Here is a 22,162-nt window from a genome sequence, read left to right as displayed (position 1 = left end):
CTGATATTTACAGCAAATTATTCTAAGTTTAGAAGTTTAGTAACATTTACGGCAAGTATATGAGCAGTAAAAATGGTTTAGAACCCAGTATAATTTGGTTTTAGGCTGATGTAAGGACATTTAAAGTGATTAACAATTTTGCTGATTGCGAATTAAAAAGTAAATACAACCCCCTGTAGAAAACACACATTAAAATGAGCCTTTTTCAAAAATGTTGACGCAAACGTTTTTTTTTTTTCCATTAAAATTAGAAGAAAAACAGAACTTCATTAACTCCTTAAGGTTTGTTAATCAGGTGACAGACACACCTCCACTTACTGTAGATCTGAAAATGACGCTAACTGACGTGAACGGCACAGGAGGGTTAAAAAAAAAAATGTCATAGTGCTTCCAGCTTGCATTTTCCACCGTCTGCAACGTCATTTAAGAAATGGCAGTTAAAGGAAACTTTTACATTAAACTAGGCAGGAATGCAAAGCACAACCCCCACACGACTAAAAGGAGGGTTTGTCTCACAAACGAGAGCGTGTGCATCATTCCGCTGCACAGCACTGAGGCACAAACAGGTCTATGTGGAAGAGTTACCTCCTCTGCGCCTCATCACAAAATAAAACGTCTGAGGTCAAAGCAGAGCAAAGCCTGAGTGGTTCTAAAACAATTCCTGTAGACAGACATAAGTTCGAGTGAATCTTTGGCCAAAAGCGCTGAAGTTAAGCGGAAGGGAAAAAAAACGTACACCTATTTGTAAGATCCTTCACATTCAACTCGTAGAAGATGCTGAGCATCGAAAACCTTGTTCAAGCAAGTTCTTAGAAGCCTGTTTGAAACTTGTGCACCTGTGGTCAACAATTATTAGATTAACGTAAACTGAGGAAACCCCTTCAATGCCAGCACACAGAAAGGTTCAGTCAGGAATAGCCATGGAGCAACAAAACCAGACGTTATTCAGCTACTGACGAAGCCAAACATGCACCACAGGAGTCGGTCGCTGCTGCAGCTAACATCATGTGGCACAAAGACACAACTGTAGACACGAAAGAGAAATTATTTGATCTTTAACTACAGGGGAAAAAAATGACAGGCATACTTCATTCTTAGAGATTTGATACACCTCCTTCAGAAAATTGCATTCTGTTTTCATTCGAAGTAACTTACGTCTGTCCAGAAGAGTTTCAGACTGAGTCACCTTGTTTTTACCACACAGGAGAGATCTAGTCTGAGATCTTGGTCCTAATTGATGTCCAGGCCAGATTATTTGGAAATGTGACTCATGTTTAATATTCATCACTTAAAATCTAGATGATTACAAAAATCACGCTAGCATCCGGTGCTGCAGACGCTGTTGATCATTCTAGTGCCTGTATCCAACATTAGGTAGGGATATTAAAATTGATAGCATAAAGCAAACTGATGATCAGTTTGCAGAGTTTTTTTTTCTCCTCATTGGTGCTGATGAGTCAATAAACTCACTGGAAGTAGCTGACTTGCAAGTTACAACAAACCATGAATAATTCTAAAATGTTAACACGTCACGAGCATGTATGTGGTTTCAGTGCCAGGAGGACAGTGTCAGACGCTTACTCATTTGTAACGAGACCAAAAAAAGTCTAAAAAAGTTCACATGTCCATTTATTCCAAAAAAGGCGATGTAAAGTAAAAGAAGACCAGAGCTGTCGACATACGATATTAATAGACTTGGAATAATGTAAATGCACCAGTTACCACAATTTACAGCCAAGCAAACAGGTTTGCAGGATCTTCAAGAAATCTCAGCTGAGTTGAATCTGATCCTTAAAACACAAAGAAGGCTGCCAGTGTTTAAAATCATTTCATCACAACAATGGCATCTTCCCACAAATTTACATGCCGCTCCATTTAACATCACATGATGGTTTCACATCCATCCTCTACAGCTTGTTTACACGCAACAACAGTATCTGCCGGCTGCCACACACCCGTTTCATCAACCGGCTCTACTCATATGAAAAGTGTTGTGTGAAAAGTGTTGAGCCCACAAACAAGCCTAAACCCAATCCAGATTGGTTTCTAGATCGCTGCCTGTGTTCAGCACTGCGAGTGTTGGCGCTGCAAGAACCAGCCAGTATTTGTTTTAGTCACCCCTGTTGTTGTGTAGCATGTTACATTTGTTTGGGGATAAACACTGCTGCTTTCTGTGCTGCCTGTTAAGACTCGTTCACACCGGGAGTCAGTTTTGTTCAACTGCTTTTATATGAAGTGTTTGCACAAAAACAGACAAGTTATTTCCAGCTATCAAACACAATGATTTGATTCTTCATAGAGCAGCAGACATCCTACCTGTAGGAAATCACCGATTTGCATTTACATTTCAGTTATGTACTGAAACAAGTGTTGCATATTCATGACTAAAGTCAGCAAAAACAGTAAAACTGTCAGCCAGTGTGCTTCCCCGGGACTGGAGGAGGGTGCGGTTTAACCAGACTTGATCAACACTGGTGTCTCCTTGGCAACGTACGCAAACAATACATCAACTGTGATTAGATTGTGATTATTATATCTGCAAAGTACTGATTGGTAAGAGGAAATGCATGACATCTTTTTCCCATCAGGGCACGGCCTATTTCAAATCAGTAAAAGCAGCCGCATATACAGAAATCTGACTGAAACTTTGGCAGAGAACCAAGTCTGCGTAGAAGCTAATTGTAAGATGTTACCTGAGAAACATGCTGGCCGACTGAATCCTCTTCCTCAGAAAATGAAATGAAAAGAACGTAGCTCAGTTTTGTCACTATACGATACATCCTTGTATGGGACTTTTTCCTCTACGGCTGTTATAAGGTCTGTGTGGGAGTTGAGGGAGTGTGAATCTGGACTTCACCTGAATCTCAAGCTCTGAGATCTGTTGCTGGAGTTCAGCCATAGCAGCAATGTTGTCAGCTTCCCTCAGCCGCACTGCCATCACCTCCTCTTTACTCTGCAGGAAACAAGTCAGAGAACAACTCAGGAGTCCAAATCTCCAACCTGACATGTTAACCTAAACTCGGAGTTGTCATTTTTTTTATTTAAAAAAAAAAAAAAAAATTCTGGGTTTTACTTCACAGAATATGCCACAACAGAGCTATATGGTTTTTCCCTGCAGTCGCAGTGCTCAGCGTTGCAGAGGTTGTACCTTGCATTCCATCTCAGCTTGTCTCCTCTTGATCTCCTGCAGCTGCACATGCACATCTTTATTTTGCGTCGTCAGTGTTTGCACGCGCTCCTGGAGGCAGCGGCCCTCCTGCTCCGCCCGTCGCAGTTGGTTACTGTGGATCTGATTCTGAATGAGCACAAGTTTGACATCATGTTAAAAATATGTATTATTTTTACTTCAGTGAATGATTGATTTAATCCAAAAGACACTGACAAAATCAGGGTGGTGAGACTGCCCACACTGCTTTCTACTGAAGTTTCTGAGTTGCATAAAACAGATGACTGCTGCCCTCTAAAGGCAGCTATGTGACAATACAGGCAGACAGCTCAACTACTGTTTATTACTCATACGTAGATCCACCCTACTGACTAATGTGTCCACACTATAGAATCCCTTTAATTTACTAAGATTAACTGAACAATTGAACATACCAGGCACTAACCTGAAACTATGGGACAGACAAAAGAATGAAAGAGCAGGTTCATGCTGTTAGAATGATAACTGACCTGTGTTTCCAGCTCCAGCATCCTCTGCCTCGTCTCTCGGAGCTCCGCCTGGGCCTCGGCCTCACGCAGTCTCACGCTCATCAGCTCGTCCTGCAGCTCGCTCAGCGCGTTCTTCTTGGGACTGTCTTTCCAGCGGCCGGCAGTGCGTGCCAAGTGACGCTGAGGAGAGGTGTGACAGTCAGTCTCCTTCAGCATCACTCAATAAAAAAAATACATCTTTGAACTGTAACCACTGTGGTTTAACCCGCTGAACCCAAAAGCCCGCTGGCAGATCTGAATGTTTTCCAAAATTACACCATTTATCTGAGCCAGAAACTGTAAAAATAGGAAGAATCGTTGGATTTTTAACTTTGTGATGGTCCTTAAACATGTCATGATTTTCTGTTTTGTCAGGAAAATTAACCAACAATAAGTTAAAAATTGTGATGTTTAATTAGGACCACTTTATTCTACATCTCATTTAAAAATTTGTCAAAAATAAACAAGAGAAATCCAAAAAATTGGTTTGGGATTTCGACTGTGAAGCCACAGTCGCATGACAAATTCAGGCTAAGTATCTTGTAAATGTTGATTCCAGGTTTTTCCCATTTTTTGTAAAATAAATGTTTTTTTTTTTTTTTTTTTACTTTTACAGTTCGTGAGAAAATGTCATACTACATTGAGGTTTTTCACTTCTCTCTGTCTAGCCATGGTTGCGTTGTTTCCATTGAGGTACAGGAAAATGATCCCACAGTAAGTAGGAATGTGACTGGAGTAGAAAACATCCAAAAACTGAGGGTTTAACCAGCAACACTCTCATTGAGATCTAGAATTTCCTTTATAGGAACGTCCTGGCCAAGACAGTCAGCACTACAAATGAATAGATTTGACATACAGACATTAAATAATTTAAATAGGGTTTACATGAAGATTTAAAGGACATTCAGGTATTGTGAAATTACAAAAATATGTCATAAGTAATCAATATCAATGTTCACACAGAATGTGTCATGTAAAGTTATTTTGGTAAACCAGCGCTTTAAGATTCAGGCAATTTTGCAACTTTGACTTTCCGTTATTTAACATCTGTTTTGTCAGCATTTTGCGCAAGTTTAAATCTCGTCAGGTACGCTATACAGAACTCAATGCCACTAGCAGTCAACAAAAGGAATGATTTATCAATTAGGTTCCTGAAATGCAGTCCAACAGTCCTGCCTGCTGAAATATTGAAGCTCACCTGCCAGTGCTCCTCCAGATCTCTGACCTGCTGTCTCAGTTCCTTCAGCCCAGTCAGAGCCTCGGCTTCCCTCAGCTTCACCCCGATCAGCTCCTCTTGCAGTCGAGCCACATTGGTGTCATCTGGTAGCGATGTGTTTCTCTGTAAAAGGTGCGTAAGAAAGGTAGGTTTTTAAAGCCAGTTCACAGGAGTGACGGGGTGCAGCTAGATCACGACTAGCTGTCCACTGATACGGGTTTTCAGTGCCCACTGGCAATATTTAGAGATGTAAGCAGCTGATGACCGATACATAATGCAGACATTGTTTTGTTGTTTGTCTGCTATTTGCACTCTAAGAAATTACCGACAAGAAATGAGACACAGAATTGTTAAACTGGCCAACTACTCGTTTTTAATCGTAATTAATTATTGATTGTGTTTTATGTTTTGTGGATTGATTTTATCTGTCTTCATATAGTTTTGTGTGAACTGTGCTATACCAATACACCAGCCTTGCCTTGCTTACTCAACCAATCGATCACTACACATAAGAATACTATGCTGGCTGACTGTGCTGGCAAAGACTTAGGCAACTCACCTTCTCCATATCAAGGATCTTGTCTTGCATTTCCTTGAGAGCACACTGGGACTCTGCCTCCTTCAGCCGGGCCTGCACCAGCTCCCTCTCCAGCTGCAGGACGGACTCCTCAGAGAACCGAGGGGGTCCCTTCTACAACCAACATCACAGTGAGTGAGTGGACACGGCGAAGCATGGCAGCAGATACCTGTGTGTGCTCACTGCAAACCAATATTGATGCCCCACAGTCTCGGCAAATTCCACATATAATATCAACGCCTGTCCACGCTCCACTACAAAGAAATGAACCTTAATTTCAGCTGACGTCGAGCACTATGCCTTTCAATTTCACGTAAGTAATTAATGAGCACTCACTGTAAAGCAAGATAGCAAATTATGTAAAACAAGGTATCACGTGCACATTATCATCTGGAATCCAACCATCAATTATTAAGAATGTTGGGTCAACAGATATGCAAGGAGAAGGGGCGAAGTGTGAAATCTGCCAGCCTGTGAGACAACTGCTTATAAATTCATGAATGCATTTCAGAGAATGCAGGAGACTGTAAATGACGACAGAACTGTGCAGTACTCCGTGTCCCAATTTGAATTCATGCATGCAAAAACAGATGATTACCCAAAGCCGTTGTGCAAAGTGAGAGAAGCCCTGCACTGCCACTGCTTGGGTTTTGTTGCTAGGTAATAATATGCCTACCGGGCGTAAGAAGACAAATACCCATGACACATCCGAAACTCTGGTCCAAACACATTTTTACCGGCCAAGGTGTCAATTGTAGCCCACCACGTAATCCTAAAATGGTCCTCCTGAGGTTGTAAACACTGCACATCACAAACAGATCTGGGACACAGCCCGGTCTCAAAGTCTCTCTTCAAACGATCTGAGCCGGTGCAACCTGTCAGCCAGGGACTCTGTGGCCCTCCTTACCGCTTGTGGCTGCTGCTGGAGCTGCCTGATGGTGCTCTTGGCCTGCTCCAGCTGAGCACTGGCCTCCTCGCTCTGCTGTTTGACCGTGGCCAGCTCCCGCTTGACCAGGTAGTTTTCCTCCGCCTCTTGAGCTCGAGTCACTTGTCCCTTTGGACATAACCAACCGAGGATGGGTGGAGTGAGCACGACAAGAAGTTAAACCAAAGAGCGGAATGGGTGGGCAAATCAGAGAAGATGAGGGATTGGGTTTTCAAAAGGACATGCTTGTTTTAACACTAGCAACATGTGATTGATATTATAATTCCTTAGCTTTTCCAGCACGATCTGTGATTTTCTTACTTTAACATTCCAGCGTGGTATTCCATGCACTTATTAAATAATGTAATCAGCTACCGTAATCTGGTTTAGTTCTTGATTAATGAGATTCTGCATTATTACTGTCCTTCACTGTGCTAAATAGGAGCATGCAATGCTAAAGAGAAATAGAGAGAAGGAAGAAGAAAGATGCAACGTAAGTCACAAGGGTAAAGAGAAAATAAGGAATATACCTGGATCAATCTATCTGCCAAGGAAGCACTTTCCTACAAAACAGAAATATCAACAAGAGAAAGCAGAGAGAGAGACAATCCAGAGGACAGTTAAAAGCACACAAAAGAACAACTGATTGTTTTAAAGAAGAAATGCAATGTTCATTTTCCCTCCAAAACGGCTATTTACAGATTGGACGGTGACATTTAGAGGAAGAAAAGGAACATTGCATGCAGGTGTGGTGACAAAGGTGCAAATAAGCTGGTGACAAAGTGAAGAATGAGGCGGTGCTGGTAACACAGACAGGTTTCAGACAGGAAAAAGCACAAGACGGCTCCAGTTAAAGCAGAGAGTGAAGTACGCTACAACGACTGATTCGCAACAGTGTTAAGGAGCAACAGTTGAGCGCCACATTATTCATACTCACGCCATATTTTCACTTATAGTGAATTTGTATTTGACCGATAGGATTTTACTGGCTTGAATTTTCATAGAAATTAATGATACATTTGAACTATTTCTAAGTTGTTTTTTCCTCCATTTTTAATATAAATGTCCAAAATGGCAAACCTTTTTTTGTCGCCACATCAATCAAACATTTCTTATAATTACTATCAAGCTTTTTGCGTGTCTCTGTCTGATTTTGGAACCCTCCTCCTTTGTGACCATCTAACGGTCTTTAATCCTTCTTTCCACAGATTCTAATTGGGATTCAGGTCTGAACTCTGGCTGGGCGGCTTCAAAACATTAGAGTTACACTGATCATTTTCTTTCGGACCATTTCTTGACTGCTTTGGCCGCATCTTTCATTTTTCACATTGTGGAACTTCTTGTACGTTTTGATTATTCTTTGCACTGAGCCACTGACACCTGAAAACACTTGGAGATGGCTTTATGGCCTTCAGTTTCCTCTCAGTGAAGGACAGCAGGCTCGCTAAACCCTTTGGTTCCAGACATGACTTGCAACTGACTAGTAACTGAGTGACTGCTACATCACATGCTTTACATTTCTATTGTAATAAAATGCAGTTGAACACGGTAGAGATTAGAACAGAAGTTGCACTGACATGGGATCAACATGAGAATAGTTATAATTCATCATTAAAACAGAGTCTTATTATTGTTTTTCACTTGTTTATGTAATATCAAGCCAGAGGAAACCTATTGGTCAAATACAAAATCAGTGTAAATAAAAATTTGCAGTGGGTAATCACAATTTGTTGCTTAACTGTGCGTGTTTTACTGAACAGCAGCATTTGGTTTTGAAGTGGTTCATTCCAGCTTTTCAATGGTTTCAGTTAGTGAAGAGTTAAAAAAGGCCCTGGGAGTTATGTGACAGAGAGCAGCAGCCTCGAGCTGGTTTTAAATAACGGACTCGTTTAGACCACAGTGTTCCTCCCTGCAGGCAAACACAGCAAAGCGGACACCCTTACTATCCATGGCAGACCTCATGCATGGTGCCTTTACCTGGCAGCAGTAGTGCCCGTTCAGAGAGGCACAACACGATGCAGGATGATACAAACAGTGCAACCTGGCATGCAGTGCTTTGTATCGACTTCAAGCATTAGGCGGCCTCGTTCACATTCCAAACAGGCTCGTTTCTGCTTCAGTTAGAGGCGTCGGGTGAGTTTTTAAGTTCTATACGTGAAAGTATTCGAGCCACAGAGACGGTCACCATGACAACCGGACGTAAAATCCAGCAATGTTTCTGACTTTATGCACAATCAGAACATTCACCACACCAGTCATCGACGGTTTATCATGGAAACCAGCAACTTTCAACTAACACAGCCCAGTTAGTGAAAGACAAGACTCCATCATTAGGAGAGATGCATGATGAATGGGTGAACACAGCCGCATGGGTTAATGTAAAGTTGATGAGCAGGGAGCAGTGTCTGATTGGTCTGTCTGGTGACAGAGCACCTGGAACACTTACTTTCTCTAGTGTGTCTATCCTCTGCTTCAGAAGCCTGTTCTCTGTCCTCAACCTCTGCAAAACAAGCAATTACAAGACCATATTACACAAATACACACATTTTGGAGTCTTTGGGACTTTTCCTTAAACTGTGTCCACGCACCTTTATCTCCACCTGTTCCTCCATCTCCTTTGTTTTGATTGTAGTGTATTCTTTCTCTAACCTGGAACAAATATCACAGAGAATCAGTAAAGATGAAAATATTAGTGTCCCTCACTAAGTGAAGATAATTTTTTTTTCCATAAATAGTACCAAACCAAACTTTTTTTTTTTTTTCCTGGAAGACAACTGAGATCTAAATTATGCTATGAAAATGTTCCTAACAATAGAAATTAAAAATAACATGATAATGACAACACAAAGCAGCCTTAATGAGAGAATTCATGTATCTGAAAAGCTCAACAAAACCAAGAAAATTAAAATCTCAGTTCATTGCAGTCATGACTGAAGGTTTAGTCTAGACCAGGGGTCAGCAACCTTAAACACTCAAAGAGCCATTTGGACCAGTTTCCCACGGAAAAGAAAACACTGGGAGCCACAAAACCTTTTTGAAAGCTAAAATGAAGATATCGTGTTTTACCTTTATGCTATGTATAAAAAACTACTGTGTATTGCATTCATGAAATCAATGAACTGCTACAGAGAAAACTAAATTTTATTTCTGCATGCAACAAAAACATTTTGAACTCGGAGAAAAAAACCCCAAAAAACGGTGGGTTGAAGGTTACGTTCAAATAAAATACTCAATGTCTATTTGAGTCATCTTCGTATTTATGAAATAAAAAGCCGAACTTAAACCATCCACCTGCAGCAAAGTAAGTGGTTGTCCTGCTGATTGCAGCTGGGACTGCTGACCAGACTCCTGACCTCCTAGTCTTCAAATTTAGAATTACATTTTAAAAACTAATGAACTAAAATAAAATACATTTAAATGAACTACTCATCATTTATTTTCCAAAGCCACAAGGCGCTGCAGCAGAGGTATAAAGGAGCCACATGCGGCTCCATGGGTTGCCGACCTCTGGTCTAAACCAATGTAGTAATTAGAGAAAAGTTTAAAGGTTTGCTTGTAAAGAAAACAAAGGAACTTGGCCAATGAATAATAAAGAATCAGAATGAGGTGTGCATTTTCTGGGTCATGTAAAAAACTAACAAAAGAAAAGTAGGAGGAAGTTGGTAGGTTATGAAATGGCAGCTCTACTTACTTTTTCATCTTCTTGGCATTGTATTTAACTTGATAGGCAGCCTGGATGACCTTATCTGGGCCACTGTCCAGCTGGTGTGGGATGACCCTCTGAAAGTGCTGAAACACACACAGGATACATGTCATACAACTATGCACACTGCTGTTTTAGTCAGGTGTTTCTCTGACCTCAAAGCATGTCAGCATGTCTGCAGTTACGAACCGGGAGGACACATGGAACAATTAACTGGGTGTGGTGGAGGTTCCTCCCTTGAGGCAGATTTCTGGTGCAAAGTGCAAAATGTACCAGAAAGTTGAGCCGCATGAGTGAAGCTATGTTAAGTCTATGGTGATATACCTGTAACATTCCCTCCATGTCGAGCTGGATGAGTTCAGCCTGGTTCATCTGAAGGATGGCCAGCCCCACACGGAAAACAATCTCCAGACCCTGAAGAACGACACCACCAGAAATCACAGTGCTGTGAGGTGTGTTTTAAATGAGGCGGAGGATTAAAAAAAAAAAAAAAAAAAGCAAAAAAAAGCAGCTACAATTGTGTCTCAACAGAGTGATGAAACTATTAAAGAGACTGTATGTTTTGGTGGTTTTCTCCACTTTCCTTTAGTGTGTTGTAGCTTTTTTTATGCATTTTAATGTTCTGCAAAATTAGAAGGGTCATGTCAAAGTAAGTTACTCTCACTCACAGAAAATACTGCTCCTTATGTGCCTTGACCACCTTTGCTTCTGCTTTTCTTTTGTTATTTATCTACATCACTATGTAATACATTTGGCTAGTATGACCCCAAAACAAAGACTGAGCAGCTGCCTCACAGTCCGCCTTTATTTTATGATTAGAGCTGCCTCTGATAGAACTACATCTCTGCCTATACAGTACATAACTAATATGACTTTGCTTTTGTGAGGCCAACTGACCAATCAGAGCAGACATGGCTTTTCAGGGTGGAGCTTAAAGAGCTGAGAGCTAAAATAGAGCATTTCAGACAGACAGCGAGAAGAGGTGCTGCAGCTAAGCTACAGTTCTGGAAAAATTATGTGTTTTCTGAACATTCTAATTCTGAATTTCTATAATTACGAACCTGTAAATCAGCATAATATGATCCCTTTAAAAGTTTACTGTAATATTTGTTTTCTCCAACAGGTGGTGCACATGGATAACCTTTCTTCAACAGTTAATTTAACCTGCATTTTATCTTCACAGCAACAAGCGTTAACATTAGATGTTTTCTACAAGATAACACGCAGCATTTATGCAAAGACTCACTCTTCCTGTTTTTAGGTTTCACATCTGCATTTTAGACACTATGACTATAAGCCACATATTAGTGACATTCAGTAAGTGCAAGTTGAAGTCGTAGCTGTGAGAGTATTTGCTCTAGAGTGTGAACACAGGAGTACAATGCAAGCTCTGTAAATAGAAAGACTGATAGGAAAAGATACGTCTTGATAGTTTTGTGTATGCAAGTCAAAACGGTTTCTCATCTAAAGCAGGATATAGTTCCCGAGAACAGCCACGATTCTTTTAAACTGACCTCACACATGAAGATATCAAAGATCCTTGTAGCAACAGGCAAAGGGAAGGAGGTGAGAAAGATGGTGAGGAACCAAGAGGAGGCATACATGGAGGTGTGAAAGCTCTGAGCCTGGAAATGTATGTGCAGCTCAGGGAGCTGCTCCTGTAAGGCAAGAAAAATCACACAGAGTCACACCATTACTACTGAACACAACAACATTTTGACAATGTGTTCTGTGTGTATGAGGTGTCTACCTGGATCATGCATTCAAACTGGTACATGCAAAGTCCCAGTTCAGCCATGCTGGGTTTGAAGAGCTCCCGTAATCTGTAGTCTTGCATCAGCTTCACAAACACACAGAATGCTTCCTCTTCTGGCATCTAGAAAACAACAGAATACATCAGTGCTCAAAATCTGCATGTTATTTAATCATACTTATCAAACTATTTGCTGAAAGCTGGTGAATCAGTGTGTTTGTGGGCATGTGTGGTGAATGGCATGATTACCTGCATGAGTAGCAGTCCTACGATGAACGCACTTCCCTGACAATAGCCGACCTCACGGTCCACCAGAGAGTATGCCTGATATAACACAGATTAGCTTCACATGAGTGTCACTGATGGTCAAGAGGACAAGTTTCTCTCAGGCTAAACTGTGGATTTACTCAATTCAACTGACATTTTTTCATCTTGAAACTATTGCTTAAGACCAGCTTTTGTTATCTATACACAAGACTATCAGTTCATCTGCACACAAACAGGTTCCTCCAAGACAAAAGGAAATGTACCTTCATGACATTGAAGAGCACTTCCTGCCCCAAGCTGTCCTTTTCCTTGAAAAACTCGTGCTCGGGGTAAGTGCGAGCAATGTCTCTGCGAATCAGCTTCTCGCAGGGTGATGTCATCTTGAGGAGCTCTGAGTACTGATCCTTGATGGGCATGTTCTGGGCATTGCACAACAGCTGCCACACTATTGCCCGAAAGTGGTGAGGAATACCTTTTCTGACGAGGTCCTGTGGAAACAGAAAAGAAAACATTTGTTGAGGTATGTGGGTAGGGGGTGTGGTTAATGCTTTCACAAAATTTCACAAAAGAATCTGTATTTACACATCATTTTGGACTATCAACATAACAACATTTCTTTTAAAAAAAAAATCATATTGGCAGCAGAGTGGTTGCACTGAGCACCACACTGGTAAACCCTGGCTTATGATGAATAGATTTGAACCGCCTCTCCTCTATGTCAGGGTTAATAACAAGACAAAACAGATAGGCAGGTCAATATAATAATGTTTGACCAAATGGATTTCTGGCACAGGTATTTCTGTTGGGATAAGAAGTTCTATCTTCCAACACATTTTGATTTCAAACTTTTCCAGACTCTGGACTTCTTGGTAGATTTTTTGGACCATATTTGACATCTAAGTACAAATGGCTAGATGTTTATTATGTTTACATAACTGCTTTAAAATCCTACTGTTAACACAGATGTCACATTCTGGTTATGTATGTTATACTGCCAAAAAAGAAGATTGTATAGCTGGTACCAGTAAATTACCATCAAACCAAGGAAAGTGAAAGCATTTTATTAAAGCTGTCACAACATCGCTGCCCAAATAGGACAGATGCTATCTACACTCATTTTATTTTTCATTGTCATATTGAATAAACTATTGCTCCATCCAAGCCTCTTGTAAATAAACACTAAAAATGAAGAGAAAAAGTCAAATAATTTAATTTTCATGGCATTTGTGCAGTGCTGTTTAGTCACTGAGTCCATGGAAACTATGACAAATGCAGCCCTACAGGTGCTTTTTACCCAGAAAAGCAAACTACAACAAAACTAATTTGAAAACTAAGTTGTTGATATATGTCAGGATTTTGTGCGGTTATGAGGCATTTGTGGGGAGGAGCTAGACTGAGGCAGCTCTGCGTAGGAGTGTGCGTTTATTCGCCTTGCATTCAACGACATCAAGCTCGCTCTGACCTGCGCTCTCTCACACGGTGGTAACCATTTAGGCTCCCACCGCAATGATCAATATATAGAAAACACAACAGAGGGAACAGCCTTGCCATAAGCTCTCTCTTTTTTCTGCTCTGAAATTGAAAACTATTTTATAGTGTTGCTATTGAAACTACACAGTGATTTAAACAGAACACTGTGTTACAGACAGACTAAGCTGATTCCTCTCTCACACAAGTCATGCATCTGAATCCCACTGAGAGGAATCTATCTCACTGTTGCTACCCCTGCAGTGGGCGCTTTGAACCCCGAATGTTTTCCCACTGCACTGTTTATTATTGAAACCTTTCTCTGCAGAGTGGTTAAGGACTCTATTCATTGGGTGTTTGCTTCAACAACACTTTGGCGCTGCACCTAAGCATAGATGTGGATAAAACTCTGACTTTGGAAGATAAAGACTGATCTTTATTTTAGACGAGGAATTTAAATGTACATTTTAGCAACGACTTTTTCTCACATCTGCATGCAGACAACAGAGAGTGTGAGAAAATATGAACGCTACAAGATAAAGTGATAAATAAATAAACATTCTGCCATTTCAGCACAGTGTGCATCACATAAGAATACAGTTTCCACAGCCAAATATAATCTTGTCAGTGAGGTACTTTGCAGACTGATTTGTTTCCATGTATTACTGCTGATACAATTTGATTAAGCCACATCCTGTGCTGACAGGGAACACTGGTCTTTCCTGCTGTGATGACTGTGTGTCTGTGTGTGTGTGCGTGTGTGTGCATCTGGTGAGTCCAGGGTGCATCTGGAGCAGAGGTCCACCCACACAGGCGTTCAGCAGGGGATCCCTCTTCCCTCTCAGAGGTCAGACAAGACAAACTGTGCTTTGTTCTGTACTAGAACAATGCACTATGTCATATCTTGACTGCTGAATGAAAGCTGCTCTCTGAGCCACACCATTCCTTTATTCACTCTTGTTTTCTATTCCTAGGGGAAATGTATATCACACATCTAAGATTTAATCAAACACTTCACTAACCTAAACAGATTTGTCTTTGAACGCATGACAACTTTCAGTATTTAATATTTCCCATGAAGTACTGAAAGGACGAACACATCAGGGGTTTTGCTGACAAAGCACAAAAAAAACAACTCAAGGTTCCTCCCTTCGTGCAACAGAAACTGGGTTTCACTGCAAGCCAAGGGGAAGAAAACATCAATTTTGTGGAGGCCTCAGCAGTTATGATTCACATCCCAGACCGGCTGCACCCATCTGGTCATTACTACTTCTGTTAAATTACATAATAACACCATGCATGTTCACAGGTCCCTCGCAACACTTCCCCATTTACACACGCAGTGACAAGAACAACAGCATCCCCACCCCTGCAGAGGACATCAGTCTGTCAGTGCCATTTAATTATGAGCGTCATCTTCAACGGCAACTCTACATCCACACATGGTTTTGTACGTTATTACAAAACAAAGAGACAGGCTTTGACAGTGTGACCAATGTGTGACTGGCTACCAACAAGTTTGCATTTCTCTCTACTTCTAGTCATGGTTGTGCTGTTTTAAATGGAGGGGCTGGACTTTATATTGCAGTGAAAAATGAGTCCATAGTGACTACTGTGACTTGTTGATGTTGTCAGGTAGTCCAACACAGTATTAAACAGACACTGTGTTGACACATATCTCCAATGTACACGTGTAGTCGCTGTCGCTGACAGTGACTCGGCATAGGGTCATCACAAGACTTCAGAGAGTAACCGTAGAAACAAGCAACCTAAAATTAGCTTCAAATGTCAAGAACGAAAATAACAAGCACAAGGACAACACATAGGGTCACCTAGGACAAAGATAGCCTTAGAAATGATTACTAGACCAAGTAAACATTCAAACAGATAGAGCCATTGTAGCATTCTGGCCAGAGCTTTATACAAATGCCAGTGAAATGCATGTGTGTCACAAGAGAGATCATGTAGCCTCGATTTGAACCATCTTACAAGGTTTAATATCATTCCACCACATAAACAGTGTCACAGGAGCTCCTGTCTCGTGGAATAAGGCATACTGAATATCACTCTTGTTAAAAAGGGAAAATGGATACAAAAATTCATGTCTGAAGCTGAAATCAAATGACAGCTGCACAGACACCTTATCCTTGTCTCCAGCAGACAAGTCAAATGTGTCTCAGTAAGCCTGTGATGCAGTCGCGTTCGAGTAAGCTCTTAAGCAGGTCTGCACGAGACCCGACAGTCAGGTAGTCATGTGCACTAGTCTCACCTTAAGCTGCTTCTCCTTCTTCTTGCGCACCTCCTCCCACTCGTTGACAATCCGTCCCCACAGGATCCAGGAGTCCTCCTCCAGGTGGGAGAGGTTGGAGGAGGCGGAGGAGCTGGACACCAGGGACGAGCCGCTGTTTCTCCTGGAGCCGTTCATGGAGCGCAGCGACTTGCTGTCCGTTTCCAGCAGCCTGTAGTGAAGGTAGGAGGTGAGATATTATGGTCACACTTCATAAACACCATTATTGTTGTGAATTTGTGAATGTGGGTAGCAGATATTGGAGAAAACCTAAAAATGAGTTAAACCTTTTTTGAAGTGACACCCGAACACACAGAAATGAGCAATAACACATTTAGATCCTCTTAATGAAACTGTGCTAAATATCTTGTTGGACGCTGTTTGTTTTGAGGGATACATACACAATAAGCTCTTAATACATACATTGTTTTGGTATTTTACCAACTGCAGGATACTAAATAAAAAATTATTTTCTAACGTCCATTATTGTCACTGTCAATGCTGTGAAACATCAGTCAAATTAATCCACTACAAGGTCAGGTAGATCTCACATTCTTAACATCAGTTTGTTAATAAACATATTTAGTTAACAACAAAAAAAGCATATGCATCCATGATGCCAAGTCTTTCATCAAAACAGATCCTGTTTACCCATGACCACAATGGCAGGATTTCTCAAACCACTTTGCAATGGCAACACTTGTAGTTTCCTGGTTAGTTGCTATGCTCTCATCTGACCAAATTCTCATTAGTCCGACAATCTTTGGTGATACTTTTATAAGAAGAAAGGTGCTACATCAACAGCTTTCCAGAATTAATCCATTGCTTTTGGCGGTAGAAATAACACCTCCGGTTTTTCACAAATTTCAGCTCACTTCACCTAATGAAGGACTGCCAGGTCTGACTTATTTTTCGTCTACTGAATGTTCACTTGGGGTGGGCTCCAAAATAACCGATATCATGTCAAAACAGTTGACTTTGTAGCTGCATTTAGTTCAAACAAATGGCCATTAAGTCAAGCATTAACTTTGCAAAAAGCAGTTTGCATAACACAGCTCAACAACGAACAAGGCAGATCTTATAAAAACAGCGGGATAACTTGTCTGTGTTATATTTCTAAACAGGTCTTGTGCTTCAACCACCAGTCTATACGTTTTTTGTTTTTTTTTTTTTAGAATTGAATGAATATGGACAAATGCATGCTGGTCTGCTTCAGTCAGTTTCAGTAGAAAATAACCAACTATTCACCTGGACAGGTCACCAGTCTATCACAGGGCTACACTTGGAGACAGACAATCAAGCACACTCACATTCACACCTACGGACAATTTAGAATCACCAATTAACCTCAACATGTTTTTGGACTGTAGGCGGAAACTGGAGAACCCGGAGAGAACCCACGCTGCACGGGGAGAACAAGGAGACTCCACACAGGTAGATCCCAGGCCAGGATGCAAACTGAGAATCTTATCAAGGTTGTTGAAGTTATATGGCATCCAAAGATGAGAAAGAAGTGCTGGCATGCATAGCTTTTCCCTAAACAACCATCAGATCTCAACCCTACTGAGTAGAAACATACCACAGCATCCTAGACACGGCAGGTGTGCTAATATGAGCCTTCAAATTCTGCCAAATCTAGAATCAGAGCCAGATGACTTTCAAGCTGTAACTCAGGCAAACAGACACACATTTCCTGTGTTTAAATTAAACCCGTCTATATTTCCAGGTCAGTGCTAAAAAGGAAAGTACTAATTTGAAAATCTCCTTTGCTGATCTATTACAGGGTTGCAAGGTGTCTCGGTGGTTAGCACCGTCGCCTCGCAGCTAGAAGGTCGCTGGTTCGTGTCCCGGTTAGGATACCTGGGATCTTTCTGCGTGGAGTCTCTATGTTCTCCCCGTGGAGACACCTGGTGACCTGTCCAGGTGTCCCCTGCCTTCACCCTGAGTCAACTGGGATAGACTCCAGCCCCCCTTGATCCTAGTGAGGATTAAGCGGTGTATAGATGATGGATGGATGATCTATTAGCGTTTTAGGACTAGAAATCAAGCCATTGTATCACAGTGACTAACTAACTGCATAAGCCTGAGAATTAGCAATTAATCTCTCAAATGAAGTCAACAAGTTCAATAGTTGTTCAGACTAGTAAACCTGTAAAACAGTTGGACTACTCATCTTGGGTTTTCTCATCAGTACTCAGTCACTATGTGAAAATAAACAGAGGCTTGGAGGGGGATTTAGCAACATTCTCAATTAACATAAGCCCTAAAAATCCTCTTGTTCAATTTTTTTTTACAACAGTAAGCAAGTTAATGCTGATCAGCTTGAAAGATCACACAAAAAGGATGCAAAACACTTCCATTAAGAAGAGAGTTGCCATTTATTTCAATTCTGTTGGCAGCAGGTGTAAGAGGCTGAAAAAAGCCCATCCAGCAAAGGTCAGTAAAATATTTCCATCCATGTTTCACATCAGAAGAGGCTTTCTGAGAACAAAAAGCTCAAGCTACGTGTTTTTCAGCCGCTCAATCTAGCACTGCATCACTCTTATCAGTCTGTCACTGGGGTTGCTGACAGAGAGACCTGATCAAGGATCAGCACGCAGAGAAAAGAAGCCGTGACTCCCAACCTGTGTGACACAGAGAAGCTTATGAGACACAAACAAAGGCTCAGACACCTGATCTCGGAAAAAGGCTGGAGCCTCTCCACTGGAGCTGTGACGTCACTGAGCACGCTCCAAGAAAGGCTAGGGTTACAGCCAAATTTGGGTTACGTGGGTGGGAGTATGGACGGCCCGAAAAAACTGCCTGCAAGAGAGCTTCTTCACTCTTATTCAGCTTTGACGTGGAACTAAAAAGCTATTAAAGGTACATCTTAAAACTAGAGTCTGGCAGGATTTACCAGTTTCTCAAGCACTTCAGTTAGCCTGTGACAAATGATCATACACACTACAGTACCAGGTTACACATGGACCTGAACATACAAACAGCTCTGCTAATAATTCACCAGTATTCAAACAAAGGTATGAAGCTTTAAGAACAGAAAATACAGAAGAACTAAAGAAAAATACTGTTGTTTAAGGAACATTTGAAGTGATTAAAGTTACATTTTGATACATATTTTGGGACTGGGACAAAAAGCAAAACCATTAAAAGGTACATTTTCTTTAAAAAAAAAATTAAACATCCTCAATTTGTAAGTCATACAGCAAACTAACTTACATGGCAAATTACTACCACCTTACCAAGACAAACTCATGATGTATTCCACATGTCTCTGGTTTCTAGGAACTCTGGAGCGCTGGCATGTCTGATTTACACATTGTAGTGCAGGACTGGCTCGTCTGTGTGACACTAACGAATGCTGATGCCTTTTATCAGCTCTGTAGGGTACAAAGGCCTCACCAAACACACACTTGGTAAGCAATTGCAGGATCTGTCACCGTATCTGTCATACACGAATATCAAAGTCCTCCCTCCTGTTGGTGCTTCTGTCTGGTAAAGACATCAACGACAAATGATAAGATTTGCGCATTAGGTAAGTGTCATTATGTTGCTACAACAAAGTACAGAAAAACTTAAAGGGCAAAGTTGTGTGTAAGAGCGAAAGCAGGGTCAAAGGGTGGATGAACTATAAAGTTGGCGACACATAAACGTCTGTTGACCAGATGTAGGTGTGCTAAGTGCTACGTAATAGATGCTACACACAACACTAACTGTTGTTGCACTACAGGCTTACTCAGACACACAGAATTATTATTCATCATCAATACTAATTACTAGCAATCAAGGAGACTGATATTTGGAACCAATAAGCATTTGTAGTAAAAAATTCAAGGTTTGGGTTTCAAAATTTAGAAAAATACAAACTCAAATACAAGCCTGTGTTGAAAAGTATTTACTCATTTATGCATTCAATATGTTTAATTAACCCTCTGAATGCCAAAACCTGCAGATGGGATGGAATTGTGTTTGTAAACGAACCAGAATCTGCAAAAGCATCAGTTCAACCAAGAAGCCGTGACTGACTCAGCTGTGCTTAACAGCAGTGTTTACAAAGCGCAGTTGAAAAGTATGGAAACAAATTAAAGAAATGTAAGTATTTAAATACCTACAGTATGTACAGTCACAATTTTTCAAGGATTGAAGGCCTTTATTGGTCACAAACACAGTTATACATGGTATAACACGCAGTGAAATGCGTTGTGCACCTGTTCCACACCGAAACAATAATAATTGTTTAAAAAAATGAATAAGAATAACGATTTGTTTCCCCATCTCATTTTATAATTGGCCAAAAAATAAACTGTTGGCAAAAGATTCTGCAAAAGAAAAAGAAAATCTGTGCTCCTCGTTGCAGCTGAGGAGGACTTTATTTGTGGTGAAAAATGAGCCAACAGTGAGGAAAACTGTGACAAAAAGAAACTGCAGAAACTGCTCTGGGTTCAGAGGGTTAAAGAGAACTTTTCACCATTTATCCTTCAGGGTTGATAGGCTCTTGATGTTCAACCAATCAGGCAGTGCTGTGGGTGGGACACTGCTCAATGTGACTACAGCTGGAGAGAGGCAACTGCAGTGCATTTTTAAATTCAATTATTTTACGGGGAATCACATAAAGGGATCCAAAACTCATCCAGGTCGATAATCAGTTGACCCCTAATTACAACATTTTAATTTGGCATTCTGGAGAAGTCGCTGCTGCGGGCGTACCGATGAGTCAACGATCTCTGCATCCAACAGCGCTTTGCTGTCTTCTTCACTGGAGTCAACTGTGACACAATCGCCAACTCTGAGCTGCCCGTTTGGTTTCTATGCTGACACAGAGCGCACTAGCCATGGGAGAGAGCCGCAACAGAGAAAGAATTCACAAAGTTGGCAGTGGACTTGTGTTGCGTCATCCTCTAACAGTACTTTAATCTGATGTGAACACTGAGCACCTCAGGGACAGCACGCAGTGAATTCCTCTCAATTTACAGCACTCTCCCTTGCTGATCCAATATTCAGATAAACCCTTCTACAACGAGGCATGCGGTTTTTTGGAGTCGACTTCTGGAGCCGTCAACAAACTCCGGGTCTGGTTGCAAGAAGCAGCTTTATTGAGTTGTATGTTCAACTTTGATGATGAACCAGCCCAAAAAAACCTCCCACTGCAAATGCACACCTCAGTTTAACGTTTGATTTTTTTTTTTTTTAAATGACAGCCTGGAGATTCTGAAATATCCCGCCAAAGGAAATAAGGCAGGCCGAGTCTTCTTTTAACTTAAAAGGTATTTTTAAAAATATTTCTAAGTTTAAAGTGGCTTGTTTAGTACTTCGTATTTATCTTTTATTGTAAATTTCTTTTTTTTTTTAGGTACTTTACTCTCTTTTAGTACGTTTTATGTCACATGAGATGACACAATAGCTTGCTCTGTAAAGCACTTTATAGCTTAAGTGCGATACAAATAGAGATATTATTACTAATGGACAGTTCAGCTGTGTGTGCAGCTGCACAGTTTAAACCGGTGGATGAGTCAGTCCTAAACAGGTCTATGGCTTGTGTGCAGACCATCGCACACAAAGAGTTAAAATTTTCAGCCTGAGCTTGTTCTCATTCAAACTGTGTTTAGCCTGCCAAAGACGAACCGCCAAAGAAATGATTGACAAACGTACAAACTTGAATTTATGTGAGAACACAGTGACAAAGGTGGCCAATTCCTACAAGAACAAAAAGTCCCCTTTCTTAGCTAAATGTTTAAAGACAACAGTCCGCAAGTACCATACAAACTGCTGACTGGTAAACTTTCTTCCATCTATAGTTTACGGCGTGCAAGCTACGACCTGTTGGACGTCACTCACGTGTCAGTGCAGATCAGGAGGGGGATGGGGAGGATTTGCAAAATGAGTCTGTGCCAGTTGAAGTAGCATAGTATGTGTGTGAGGGAGAGCATAAACCCTCAAGCAAAACTAATAAAAAATAGATAACGATCACGGTTTGAATTCTGATGTCACAATTTTAATCAAAGCATTTTTTAGCCATTTTTTTTTTTGTCACATTAGAGTTAATAAGAATTAATAATCGCGTGTGACCTGCACAAACAGGCCAGCAGCCACTGTACGTCCTGAACTTGTTTGCCGTGTGCAGAAAGCTGATGATACTTGATGAAGAAAGCCATTTTCTTTTATTTTGATGGTCACAGACCCCTGAATTCATTCCCTGTTGCCATGTGTTTTCCCATCACCTTTTGTCATGCGTTTTCCCACCTCCTGTCGCAGACACCCGATTCCACCCCCTGTTGTT

The 22,162-nt window shown here is 41.0% G+C and overlaps 1 protein-coding gene across 3 annotated transcripts in view; it reads right to left on the bottom strand.

Annotated features, from left to right (window-relative positions):
* The window catches only part of evi5b (ecotropic viral integration site 5b), a 41,628-nt gene that overhangs the window by 9,437 nt on the left and 10,029 nt on the right, over nt 1–22,162 (bottom strand). The window contains exons 3-18 of one of the 3 annotated variants that reach the window (XM_008297131.1): nt 15,871–16,060; nt 12,398–12,622; nt 12,117–12,191; nt 11,865–11,990; nt 11,629–11,772; nt 10,439–10,528; nt 10,103–10,200; nt 9,000–9,060; nt 8,858–8,911; nt 6,942–6,974; nt 6,394–6,540; nt 5,469–5,600; nt 4,892–5,032; nt 3,676–3,834; nt 3,149–3,295; nt 2,858–2,953 (exon numbers count right to left, since the gene is read on the bottom strand). In XM_008297131.1, coding sequence (XP_008295353.1) covers nt 2,858–2,953; nt 3,149–3,295; nt 3,676–3,834; nt 4,892–5,032; nt 5,469–5,600; nt 6,394–6,540; nt 6,942–6,974; nt 8,858–8,911; nt 9,000–9,060; nt 10,103–10,200; nt 10,439–10,528; nt 11,629–11,772; nt 11,865–11,990; nt 12,117–12,191; nt 12,398–12,622; nt 15,871–16,060 — 1,918 coding nt within the window. The remainder of the gene's footprint in view (nt 1–2,857; nt 2,954–3,148; nt 3,296–3,675; nt 3,835–4,891; nt 5,033–5,468; nt 5,601–6,393; nt 6,541–6,941; nt 6,975–8,857; nt 8,912–8,999; nt 9,061–10,102; nt 10,201–10,438; nt 10,529–11,628; nt 11,773–11,864; nt 11,991–12,116; nt 12,192–12,397; nt 12,623–15,870; nt 16,061–22,162) is intronic. The other 2 variants (XM_008297139.1, XM_008297147.1) reach the window with 2 other exon arrangements.

Source organism: Stegastes partitus, unplaced genomic scaffold (assembly GCF_000690725.1).
Source record: "Stegastes partitus isolate 25-593 unplaced genomic scaffold, Stegastes_partitus-1.0.2 Scaffold25, whole genome shotgun sequence".
In the NCBI taxonomy this organism is placed as follows: Eukaryota; Metazoa; Chordata; class Actinopteri; family Pomacentridae; genus Stegastes; species Stegastes partitus.
The sequence above is the reverse complement of the archived record's forward strand: the minus strand, read 5'-3'. Positions and strand labels throughout refer to the sequence as shown.